At 39.8% G+C, this 13,891-nt stretch overlaps 1 protein-coding gene across 1 annotated transcript; it reads right to left on the minus strand.

Moving 5' to 3' along the window:
• Positions 1-769: 769 nt before the first annotated feature.
• Positions 770-4,798, minus strand: LOC104091636 (probable serine/threonine-protein kinase PBL23). The gene is made up of 5 exons (XM_009597016.4): positions 4,279-4,798; positions 2,931-3,112; positions 2,640-2,829; positions 2,055-2,446; positions 770-1,198 (listed from the first exon to the last, which is right to left on the minus strand). Exons 1-5 carry the CDS (start codon positions 4,394-4,396, stop codon positions 920-922), a joined length of 1,161 nt encoding a protein of 386 aa, XP_009595311.1. The 5' UTR covers positions 4,397-4,798; the 3' UTR covers positions 770-919.
• Between the last annotated feature and the right edge of the window lie 9,093 nt (positions 4,799-13,891).

Genomic DNA, 13,891 nt, shown 5'->3' on the forward strand with positions numbered 1-13,891 from the left:
AAATCTTAACTAAGATCAACAATGTCTCAAGAGGGGTTAAATGGATTAGCTATATTGTCAATTGAGAAAGATTTATTGGAAGAAATTGATTTTAATTTTTGTTTAATAACTTTTCATCTAAAACAAAACTAGAAAAATAGACTTCAAATAAAAAATAATAATTTTTTTTTTAAAAAAAAAAGTTAAGACCCCTTGTAAAGTTTGGCTTTAGGCCACAAAATTCGTTGGACCGCCCCGGGTATATATGTCATGCCGCTTAATTTTTGGTTTGATTGTTTTTAGATAATATATGCTTTCATTGCAAGTTTGGTTATGATTGCATCTAACCAAGTTTGCAGTTACTGGCCTAGTTTCGGGTCCTGTACGATGAAATGGAAAAAGAAGAGAAGAAGCAATGGAAGGAGGAAATCGCCAAGTTCAGTTACACCGAGACGGATTTAGGACAGGTTCGGTGGATTTAACTGAAATTGTTACTCTCAGCTCGAACTATATATACATATAAAAAAAGATATTTGAAATGTGTACACATATAGGTCACTCTTAATCTCTACTTTACTGGTAGACCTAAAGAGGTTCTCTTAATCTCTTTTAGCACATTGGTTTCTGTTTTCCATTTGACAAGCAATCAGAATTTCATATCAAAACTCATTTTTTTCCCTTATATTTTTCAATAACAACAGCATACCTTGTGTATTCCCACGTTGTGGGGTCTGGGAAGGATAATGTGTATGCAGACCTCAAACATCAAAATGTACAGAAGACAACAATCTTCACATCAAAAGTCAAAACTCTTAAATTTGTTACATTTCTCAAACAACAAAAAAGTACAGAAGTCTACAATCAGCAATAAGCTAAAGGCTGTTATTTTCTGCTTTTCTTAGCAGAGCAAAATTTGGAAATAGGACAAAGGTGATTCATCTCATGACACGCAATTAGTTTCTGTTAACTCCTTGAGACAGAACTCATCAGCAGTATCCAGCTCTAGTTCTGTTGTGTTCGCGTCTTCATCTTTTGGCATAGCTAAGTACTCAAGAGCAGTAACAACATCACAAATCAGAGGTCTAGTGTTGGCTTCATCTTGGAGACACATATTTGCAATTGCAAGAGCTTGACGAAGTCCCTTTACAGGGTAATTTCCTCCTAGCAATGGGTCAGCCATTTCGTCGAGCCTATTCTTGTCTTTGAAAAGTGGTTTGGCCTGCAAAAGTAATAAAATGGTAATTAACCTGTTATCAAATATTGAAATTAATCGACGGTGTAAAAATCTTTACACTATCAGTATATATAATAATGCAGCTAACATTAGAAATGATTCAATATAACAAGGGAAAACATCAAATTCTACTCTTTACTATGGCTTATGTCTCCATTATACATGACAAGTGGGCTGGTTCAATCACTAAGGAGCGGGACTGAGCCAATCCAAAGGCTCAACGTCTGGACTGCTGGCCCCCCTCCCCCCCCCCCCCCAAAACCCCAATTTGGAACCCGGGACCAATCCAAAAACATAAAAGGTTTGTCCATTGTTTAAAAGAAATCTTTCCTTAAGAGTGGAAAACGCAAAATCCACTATATTTTATGATTTTCGCCTACTACAAAAAACATAAAAAGACTCAAACCGGTTAGGATCGGACCCCAAAAACGGGGTTAGGAGCCGGGTGTTGGACCAGTTCACCCTCCTCCAGCTCGCACCCTCATTACCCACTGGAAACTTAGGGGCTGGGCCGGCCTAGTCTAGCCTGGTCGAGAATTATAGTCCCCATCATACACTATTATATACACTTCTGCCAAAAGCAGTGAAATCGTACATAACCAAAGGGTTGTTAGGAAGACGAATATTTCAACACCATAAATTTCAGAAGAAATATCTAGATTATAGTAAAACATCTTAGGGATAGCAAAAGAAATAGAAGGAAGGGATGGCTTATCGTTGTTGTATTATTGAAGCTAAATCGTTTTAGGTGTGGAAAATTAAACTATCTACTTTCTTTTCAGTGCTACTGAAGATGCCAAATGAGTAAGCTAATTCAATTATGAAAGAGCTATCAACTAACCCAAGAAATTAAGTTTTGCTCCTCTGGTGATCTTGTATTATCAATAGCTCTTCTCCCTGAAATAATCTCCAAAAGAACAACTCCAAAACTATATACATCAGATTTAGATGTCAGCTGTCCAGTCATAGCATACTCTGGTGCACAGTATCCATAGGTCCCCATAACTCTTGTAGAAACGTGATCCTCGCCTCCTGTTGGACCTAACTTTGCAAGACCAAAATCCGAGAGCTTTGGAATAAAGCACTCATCTAATAATATGTTGGATGCTTTGAAGTCGCGATAGATTATTGGAGGATTGGCAATATCATGCAAGTATTCTAGCCCTTGCGCTGCGCCTTTAGCTATCTTCATTCTTGTGTACCAATCCAATGGCTTCTTATTCGATGGCAAACCTGTGAAGCAGAAGAATTAGTATGTTGCAACCATCTTCTTTGATAATCTTTTTTGAAGGAAAATTACATATAAAAATGATAGCCGGAAAATGTATATATTTTGTATGTTAAGTACAAATATACATATAATATGCAGAAATATATATACATAATCGGTGTACATGTTTTGTAAATTTGACAAAAGGACACATACCAAGAAGATGATCTTCTAGAGATCCATTGTGCATAAATTCGTAGACGAGAATTCTTTGGTTGCCATCAGCACAATAGCCTATCAGATTGACAAGATTTGGATGGTTAACGAGACTTAAAGTCAAGACTTCTGCAAGAAATTCCCTGTTTCCTTGAACTCCATTCCTGTCAAGTTGTTTGACAGCAACAACCTGGACATGAAACACATTTGACGATGAAACTGAAACAGTTGTTTACATCTACATAATAACCACTAGAGGTAGAGATAATAGACAGCAAAAAAATGACATACTTGATTAGTTCTTTTGAGGTGTCCCTTATAGACTCTCCCAAATCCACCTTCACCTACTAGAAACTCAGGATTGAAGTTGTCTGTTGCATGAGCCAACTCGCGGAACGTGAATACTTCTGCTGAAATGTTTACATTCCCATATCGAAGTATATCTTCAGCTATCATCTTCTGCTTGCTGACACCTGCTCAGATGTTGAATTTTCATACATTTATGCACTATTTAATCAAGAACAAGTTAAAATTGGACAGATCTTTGAATGAATCAGGGCTAGACATGGCTGCCCTTATATTTAAGTTTCGCTGAACATTGTAACCAAGGAAAGATTATGTCATTACACTGGTCAATTATGCCATATGATGTGATTCATAATTTGGATATTTAAACACCAGGATTTATTTTTTAAGAATCAAAGGCTACAAACAACTCCTCAATAATGGCTATTTGGGATACTACTAAAACAGCAATTACGCCCAATCCCAAGCAAGTTGGGGTCCACTACATTAATCCTAAGTGTCCATGTCGTTCCATTTAAGTCTGTCTCAGCCAATATTATATAACATAAACATAATACCAATATAGTTTGTCTACTAGTAGAAGTTCTCCTATCATATAAATCTCTGACAAGACTAAAAGACTCTTAGAAATTGTACCTGAGGTAAACATACTATTAAAACTTCATCTCAGCTAATTGGTATTGTCTATATAGATCTTTTTCTTCGACTGCACTTTTTTCCCCTACATGGATCCAAGAGATTGTAGGTTTTTCGAGATAATTTTCTTCTATGTGATTTTGGGTCTATCTCATCTCCTTTTAGCACCTTCATTCACCATGGTTTCACACCTATTACATTTGGATCGACGTAAGATATGACCAAACATACTCAACTGATCTTCTCTTAGTCTATTATCTATGTGTGCTATTTGCACCTTGTGTTAACCGTGCTATTTAAAACGTATTGTGAAAAGGTTGATTTCCGTATTACGGACATTTATACCAAAAAGCCTTTCAGGTAGCTTGACAAATTTATTAAGACATAAAGGCTTATTGCATCATATATATCCAGAGATCAATGTCTCCAATAGTTTCAAGAGAAATCTGAATATAAAAGGATCTTATAAAGATCAAGATCATTGTGTATTCCCAATCGACCCCAGTATATTCGACACATAACATAAATATATATATATATATATGAAAAATTACTAAAATTATGACAATATTATATTTCCAACCCATAATTTTAAAGTGTAATTGAAACGGTAAGAACTCAAAATGTTGAACCAATCAAGTTTAAACTCTGGATCCGCTTCTACATAAAAGTAAAGGAGAAATTGGGATATCTCAACCTGGATGCATAGTAACACTTCTAAGAATGGTGGCCAAGCCATCTGAGTCATCATATTTGTTGGAGGTCCTTGTCTCATTCACAGAACTCCTAGAGGATTTTAATTGAGTCTTCCTCATTTTTGTAGCTTCTGCAACAGAAAATTTGATCAGCTCCTTCCCTTTGTCCCTTCTATCTGGTAATTTAGCAAGACAAGCCCTTTATGCCTTGCAATTTACCAACTAAAATTCTTGAATCTTGATTTTCATTTCTCTTTCATTCCAAATTTTTTTTTTAGAGAAATGAATCTAAAATATAGAAGGGAAGGTGAAGAAATTGATCCAACTTCAATGAAAAAAGGACACTGGAAATTTTAACATAAAATCAGACTAGTATTTTGCATTTTAATTGAAAATTTCAGAGAATTAGATGTAGATTGAATGATATTAAGACTCGTGTCATTGGGACAAAGGAAGGAGAAAATTTTATCCGATATTACTGGACCAATATATGTAGTTTGAATGGAGTATGGAGTTTAAGGCATGTTCTTTCTTAACTAACTTTTGGATATATTAACAACTAACTTTTGCCAGGTGATCCTCAATTTTTATCATTTTTCTACACATTGCTCCACTAGTAAATATAAGTCTTCTTCTGGTATATGTTATGTGTACGGGGTAAAATTGATTTATAACAGATGGTCTAATGGTAGCATGACACGTGGAACCCAAGGTAAGAAAAAGTCAAGTCAGGCAATGACCAATATCGGACACAACGAATGTAATTGATACCGGGCAAATCCTGACTGGAGCATATTTAACGGGGGGAGATCAAGAATTTTTCATTGGATAGAATTCAATGAAGGAATATTCTCTAATATTAAATAAGCAACCGCTATAAAGAATATTTGCATTCATAGCCTGCCGTTACATATTCATCAATGACTCTTTTATTATCATTTAAAAAGAGCTTGATCCTAGGATCTTATTTCCCAAGGTAAAGCTATAAATATCACGCTAAACAACCATTATAATAAACACACAAAATTCTTTGCAAACATATATTGTATTTTACTTTTGCTCTCAATTAAATAACTTTACTTGCTCTTTATCATTGCTTTCACTTCTGTCCTCGGAGGCATTGCGCCCGGCGCCATCTTCTTCAATTTCAATTGCTAAATCTCATTTTTAATCTTATTTCTTTATCATTTTTGGATCAAATCAGTTCGCTTGTCTATAAACCACGTAACAAATTTAATTGTACAGTTTTAAGGGTAAACAGTTTGGCGTCCACCGTAGGGCTTAGACAGTTACGTAATTGCTTTGATCCTTACGTTTATTACTAACTTGTTTTGATTTGTTACTTAGAAAAAAAAGATATGGCAGCTAATGACATCATCACGCACAACGTAGAGGGGCACGAAGAATTGTCCCAACATGATGATTCAATCAGCGACACCCGTAACGAAGGTGATGAAACAACCCCGGTTCGTGAAGGACGGTACCCTCGGTATGTGCGGGAGACAACTCCCGATGATGCGGAGGAAGAACATATCGTGGAAACAGTAAATTCTTAAGAGGACAGCAAAAAGCAATCATAAAACACCTCTCAAGGCAGGATCGGGTGATGACGGAGTTGAAACAAGATTTGTCAGGCGCCTCCAATAATGCGAACGAAAGGGCCCGTCTCCTCCTAGTGCTCCTGCAAACCAAATGGCTCAGAAGGTCGACAACAACACCCCCAAGAGGCGAGGATGGTTTCGACAAAGACGGAGAGACTGGTAGCGAATCTAGAAACAACAACAGGAATGATCCCTTCAAAATCGAGCTTATGAGGTTTATGGGGGAAATGAACGAACGGATGAATCAAAATGCAAAGGAGTTTCATGCTTAGATGGATCAGGTTCTGGGCGCCCCACCAATACTAAAAGGCCCAGATTTGAAAAAATACACATAATTGTCGTTTAAACCAAGCAGCACCAGAGTTAATTACGAAGAGGTTCAAGATGTCGGACATACCAAAATACGATGGGATTTCGGATCCGTAGGAGCACATCACAACCTACACCACGGCTGTGAAAGCGAACGATTTGGCTCAACATGAGATCTAATCTGTCTTATTGAAGAAGTTTGGTAAAACCCTCACAAAATGGCCCCTGACATGGTATTCACTCTTACCTGAGCATTCAATTGAATCTTTTGAGATTCTTGCAGATTCATTCATTAAGGCCCATGCCGGGGCAAGGAAGGTCCAATCTAGGAAGGCAGACATATTCAGGATTGCGTAAAGTGAGTCTGAATTGCTGCGAGAATTCGTGATCAGATTCTAGAAAGAGAGGATGTTGCTACCAGATATACCAGATGAATGGGCAGCAAAGGCATTCACAAACAGTTTGAATCCACGGAGCTCCGACACCTCCCGAAAGTTGAAGGAAAGCTTGCTCGAATTCCAAGAAACCACAATGGGCGGATATCCATAACAGTTATGATCAAAAATAAGGATAAAGGACAATCATCTTAGGTTCCGGTATCAACCAAGGGATGGGAACGAGACAAAACCAGGATAAAGTTAAAAGCGACTTTGATGCGGATCAACAGTCTTCTAGAAGTATTTTTATGCCATATGAAAGAACCGAAGGTCGGAACAACAAAGGGTTTCGATCGTCAGATAGGTTCACTCCCGATAGAAGAACCGATCAAGGTCGTAGCAGCAGATCATTACAAGAGAAAGAGATATCAGGGGCCTAAAATCCCGCATATCCCAGGTTATCAGACTTAAATATCAGCTTAGTAGAGTTGGAATCGGCGATGAGGAATATCAAAGAAGCATGATTTTCGAAGCCAATTCGGTACGATCCTAGCCAAAGAGATCCCAATTTGTAGTGTGAATATCATGGGACTCACGTCCATAAAATTGGAGACTGTCGGCATCTACATTAAGAGGTGGTGACATTGTTGAAGAATGGACATCTCAAGGAATTCTTAAGTGATCGAGCCAAGAATAACTATGGCCAAAACCGGGACAATGCCGAGACTTCGAAGGTAGCAGAGAACTCCCCTCGATTGACTGTCAACATGATTTTAGGAGGGAATAAAATTAATGGTGTGACCTTCTCAGCGGCCAAGAAAATAAAAATATTAGTGACTCATGACAAGAGACTCTAGGAGGTCGCGGAAGATGATATCACTTTCACGGAGGAAGATGCTGACGGACTCCTCCTGCCACATAACGATGATTTGGTAATCTCTCTCAATGTTTTAGATTTCAAAATTAGTGTGTTTTGGTTGATCCAGGAAGCTTAGCCAAAATCATCCAATGGAGAGTGCTGGAGCAAGCAAAACTGACCAGAAGCATCATCTCGATGACAAGTGTGATAACCCGAGGAGAGATTTTGCTCCCCAGAAACATCAAAGTATGGATCAAAACCACTCTATTCTAAGTGTTAGATGGCAATATGGATTACAATGTAATCCTCAGAAGGCCATGGATACACGAGATAAAGGTTGTGCCCTCAACGTATCATCAACTATTGAAATTCCTAACCCCGGAATGAATCAAGCATATAAGAGGAGATCAACTGGCTGCAAGGGAGATGAATGCGATAATTATTTCCAGCAACATGGGGAAGGATCCCACCAAATATCAATTACAGGAACCGATGACTTCTCTCTTTCCGAACAAAGACAATAAAGATGTGCCCTAAAAGCTCACTTTCATTGCTAAACATTGACCAAATGATTGATGCTACGGTCAGGCACTAGTTAATGAGTTTCCTTGACGCTTACTCTGGGTACAAACAAATCAAGATGAACCCGGAGGATCGGGAAAAAACTTCTTTCATAACGAACTTTGGAACATATTGTTATAATGTGATGCCATTTGGGCTTAAGAACACTAGAGCCACTTATCAGAGGCTCGTTAATAAAATGTGTGTCATTTTAGTCCGAGAGAAAGAAGGTATGCAATTTCCTATTTATTATGTTAGTAAAATATTATTAGGAGCGGAGACTCGCATCGAAAAGCTGGCCTTAGCTCTCGTATTCGCCTCTCGAAGGTTAGGCCTTATTTTTAGTGCCACCCAATAGCCACTGTGACAACTTTTACCTTAAGTAATGCCCTTCACAAGCTTGAGTTGTCAGGCCATTTGTCTAAATGGGCAGTTCAAATTAGTGAGTTCGACATTGAATACAAACCCAGGACTACAATCAAGTCACAAGTTTTGGTCGACTTTGTGGCCGATTCCACTTCCGGGTTAATGCCCTTGGATGCAAAGGAAGTAGAGCTGATGTCGAAAATGGTATCGGGAGTCTAGACCTTATTTACGAATGGAGCGTCCAACGTAAAAGATTCCGGTCTCGTGATAGTTCTAGTCACGCCCTCGGGAGAAATCCTAAGGCATGCCATTAAGACTATTTTATTAAATAACAATGAAGAAGAGTATGAGGCTTTAGTTGTAGAATTTGAACTAGCCCGCGGACACGGTTCCGAGGTCATCAAGATAAAGTGTGATTCCCAGCTGGTAGTAAACCAAGTATACGGGATTTTTGACACGATGGAAGAGCACATGCAATAGTATGTGAAGAAGGCTCAGTCAATGCTCACACGATTCAGGGAATGGACGATCATACACATTCCAAGAGAAGAAAATGTGGTAGCAGATGCATTGGCTAATTTAGGGTCATCTACGAAGATGAAAGGATCTGACTTCGGTACTATCGTTTAACTTTTACATTCAGTATTGGATGTGGATGGTTACTGTGAATTCAATTCAACTAACCTAGCCTGGGACTAGAGGAATAAGTTCGTCGAATATCTTTGGCATGGTAAATTACCCAAAGACCCGAAGACCCAAAGGCATCTCGGGCACTACGAACCAAAACAGCTCGTTACAGCATCATGGATGGGCAATAATATAGAAGATCATACCAAGGACCATTGGCCCAATATCTGGGAGCCTCGGAGGCGGACTACATGATGAGAGAAGTCCACGACGGAATTTGCGAGAACCATTCTGGTGCAGATTCGTTAGTTCTAAAGGTGGTTAGGGCAGGTTACTATTGGCCCCAGATAGAGCAGGACATAAAGGCATTCATTTAGAAGTGCAAAACTGTCAACGACATTCACAGTTGGTACATCAACCAGTAGAACTCTTGCATTCGGTATTGTCCCTATGGCCGTTCATGAAATGGGGAATGGACAAAGTTGGTCCTCTGTCACCGGGCCCCGGAAAGGTAAGATTTCTTTTGGTCTTAACTGACTGCTTCACTAAATGGGTTGAAGCAGATCCTTACTAGAAGATCGGTGAGCGCGAAGTGGTTAACTTTATATGGGACCATATAATTTACCAATTCGGTATACCGAAGGAGATTGCCTGTGATAACGGGCCGCAGTTCATAGCCTCAAAAGTCAAAAAGTTTTTGGAAGATTTAAAAATCATAATGGACAAGCAGAATCAACAAATAAGGTGATTATCCAAAACTTTAAAAAGAAGCTAGAAGATGCTAAAGGCAAATGGCCCGAAGAGCTACCAGGTGTACTATAGGCATACCGGACAATGGCAAAGTCAAGCACAGGAGAAATACCTTTTTATCTTGTATATAGCGTAGAAGCCCTGATACCGGTGGAAGTAGGGGAACCAACATTAAGGTTTTTCTGATCTAATGAAGAAGCAAACAATGAAGCGCTATTGGTGAGGCTGGACTTACTAGACGAACAGAGGGACTTGGCGTATGTGAGAATGGTGGCTCAAAAGCAAAGGATTGAAAGACATTATAATCGGAGGGCCAATATGCTCTACTTCAAAGTAGGAAACTTGGTTTTGAGAAAGGTGACTTAGAGCACTCGGGAAGTCAATGCTAGGAAGTTGGTCCAATATAGGAAGGTCCTTACCAGATTTTAGCTATTACTGGTAAAAGGCCGTACGAGTTGGAGAATAAAGATGGAGTCAAGTTTTCCAGCAATTGGAATGCGACTCACCTCAAAAAGTATTATTGCTGACGGATGATACCAATATTGAAAGTACGCGCTGCACTTTTTTTTTCTTCGACCAATTTTTTTTCCAATTTGGTTTTTCTGGCAAGGTTTTTAACGAGGTAGCAACGGAAAGCATACTACGAAGGGAGCATCACAGGCAAAAGGAAAGACCTTTAGATACTAAGGCACCAAAATTTTCACATCGATGACAAAGGACTATATGGATGGTTGAATAATCTTTGGTTTGATGGAAAGCTTTGCCTTCCATCACTAAAAAGGGATTATTTAACCCTTCATAAGTCATTTCCTCCGTTAAAGCAAGAATTAAGGTGTACTAATTCACATGCTTCGCATTCAAACACTAGGGGGAGAATAATATTTGATACGGCACCAGGAGTGCCACGAAAATCGGGACTGTGAGAACCGAGATCATGCTTTCATGCCTTATATACTAGATACTTTATTTGTTCATGTATTTTATATACTGCTTTCATGCCTTACATACTAGGTACTTTATTTGTATTGACGTCCCTTTTGCCTAGGAAAGCTGTGTTTCATGCCCGTAGGTCCCGATAGATAGGTTGAGAGTCCTCCTAGTAGGCTATAATCTCAGCGAAAGGTGTTGGTGCACTCCACTTGCTCCGGAGTTGCCTATCTGGCCAGTATGATTTGGACATGTATTGATTGGTATGGCGGGGCCATATCTTGAACTTTATGACATTTATGTACTCGTAGAGGCTTATAAAGATATGTCATGTATATGGATACTTGTATGGCCTTGTCGGCCTATGTTTTGAGTATACAAATGATCATGTCGACCTTATAGGCCTGTATGTCGCATGCATAAGCTTCTATATCATGTTAGGTCGTCCCATGTCGAGTATTCTCTTATGTTTAATTCTAGTTATCTCATGACGACCTTTCCGGTTCATTTACCCATGATAGTATGATAAGAAGGATACGTTACGTTGGTACTCGGTTGAGTTAGGCACAAGGTGCCCATTGCGACCCTTCGGTTTGGGTCGTGACAGGTACAGGCCAAAAAGGTCAAAGAGCTCCAGTCTCAGTTAAGTTTGGCTGCCTCCGAGCAGAAAATTATGGCCAAAGAACTTGAAACGGCCAAGTGATTGGCGGCGGTGGTTAAAGCCGATGACGATAAGATAGTGGCCCAATATAAGGCCGATGCCGAGGCAGCCCAGGACCGCTTGAAAGATATCATTGAATACGAGAAGCGGCAGTCTCGAAGAGAGTCCCTTGAAGAAATCCATGCTCGGGGTTTCGATCTATTGGACAAGATCGAGACCGCTAAGGGGCTTGAGGTCGAGGCCAAGAAATTGTCCTGCCCCAAAGAAGAAGAAGAAGAAGAAGAAGACTCCGATGGTTCCGATGGAACTGGGGGCGAAGAAGACCAGGCTGTTTAAATGCCTTTATAAGACATTTTTTGCTTTTTTGTTTTTTGTACTCGTGTACTTTTGTATTTTTGTTCGAGCCATTTGGCCTTTGTAAAGATTGTATATAATATATGAGGCTTGTTTTCCCCTTCGACAGTTTATATATTATGTTTTCCTTTGCTTTACTCTTTATGTTTGCAAAGGTTGAAAGGCCTTAGCGTAAAATAGTTAGGTCACGTTCGGACCTTGCCTTTGACATTATTTTATTTAAGGCACCGTGGGGGTTCTATATGACCGAAAACCTTTTTTCCTAAAGTACTTATGACTTTTTAGATTGTAGTTTATCGTGGGTAGCCTTTAGAACCGGTTATGAAAATTTTGAAGGCCTCGCTTTTGTTACGGATCTCGGACGTATTTGAGCCATTTTAGTATGGCCATAGCCTTTTTAGTTCGGGTGTCGCCTAACAGGTCTTGCGCCCTCGGGCTTAGATAGCCTGAGCCGTCTGAGTTTGTTTTTGAATAGCAGTCCACGATTTGGGTGATCGTTTGAACCCGGATAAGGAGGCCCTTGGGCTCGATACCTTTAGGGGATCATATGTAGGAAATTCCTTCACGAAAAGAAAAAGTTTTAAGGGAAAAAATATTTATCCGCAAGGTAGAGACTTTATTCTTGTGCGTAATAGTTATACATGTGTATAAGATTTGTGCCAGGGCTCGAGCAGACTATAAGGGCACGATTCATTTGACTGTTTGACCCTTATAGTAAATCCTATTGATCGAGTCGAGACCATTGAATCATAAAGTTTCCTTCCTTGCTAAAGTTGTTATCCGAGGGTGATTCCCCCTAGTGTTTGGGGCAGATCTAAGAGAGGCCTCGAATATTTTTGTGGTCTTCGATACTGGTTCATAACCAGCCTTCAATTCTAAGTTAGCACGATTTACTGTTGCCTCGTTAAAAACCTTGCTGGAAAACCCATTTGTGACAAAACGGGTTCAAGGGAAAAAGAGTGCAACGCGTGCTTTCAAGCCTAAAGGTTGTATCGCTCTTTGAAGATTCCATGCAAGTGTTAGTTCAAAATGTAAATAAATAAAAGGAAATGAATGGGATCGTATCTTAGCAATAGTGTCGCTTCAAGTGAACTATCTTCCAGTTGTTCAGTAGTTGCTCACCGTTCATCGTTCCTAGTTTATACGATCTTTTACCGGTGATCTCGATAATTTGATAAGGGCCTTCCCAGTTCGGCCCCAACTTCGATCCGAGTTTAGTGTAACCTTCCTTAGTACCAAGTCCCTGACATTGAAGTGTCGAAGGTTGATTCTTCGATTGTAATATCTCTCGATCTGTTGCTTTTGGGCAGCTAACCGGACAAGGGATGTTTTGCGCCTTCCATCCAATAAATCTAGGCTCGTGATTATAGCCTCGTCGTTTGATTCCTCTATTGCATATCAGAATCTGAGACTTGGCTCACCGAATTCGACTGATATTAGAGCTTCGGTGCCATAGACTAGTGAGAATGGGGTGGCCACGGTACTGGACTTCGAGGTCTTTAGGTATGCCCATAAGACTTTGGGCGGGATTTCCTTCCATCTTCCTTTAGCGTTAGTTAACCTCTTTCTGAGGTTTTGGAGTTTGGTTTTGTTGATCAATTCTGCTTGCCCTTTCCCACTGGGGTGGTAGGGTGTTGATAGGATCCTTTTGATCTTATGATCTTCGAGAAACTTGCTTACTTTGCTGCCGATGAATTATTTCATATTGTCACACACGATCTCGGTCGACATTCTGAATCGGCATATGATATGATCCCAAATGAAGTCGATCACTTCTTTCTCCCAGACCTTTTCATATGCCTGGGCTTCCACCCACTTAGAAAAATAGTCAGTCATAAACAATATAAATTGAGCCTTACCGGGTGCCCATGGAAGGAGGGACAACAATATCCATCCACACTTCATGAACGGCCATGGTGACAAAACTGAATGCAGTAGCTCCCCGGGCTGATGAATCATCTGAGCGTGTCTTTGACATTCATCACATTTTCGTACGAACTCCTTTGTGTCCTTTTCCATGTCGATCTAGTAATAGCCGGCTCTGATAACTTTTCGAACCAATGATTCGACGCCTGAATGATAACCACAGGTGCCTTCGTGGATTTCCCTCAAAACGTACTCGGTTTCCCTTGGTCCTAGGCATATTGTGAGTGGGCAATCGAATGTTTTTTTGTCCGTCTTCGGATAGGCAAAACCAGGCTGCCTTTGTACGTTGGGCCCTCG

This window comes from Nicotiana tomentosiformis, chromosome 8 (genome assembly GCF_000390325.3).
Source record: "Nicotiana tomentosiformis chromosome 8, ASM39032v3, whole genome shotgun sequence".
Classification (NCBI taxonomy): Eukaryota; Viridiplantae; Streptophyta; class Magnoliopsida; order Solanales; family Solanaceae; genus Nicotiana; species Nicotiana tomentosiformis.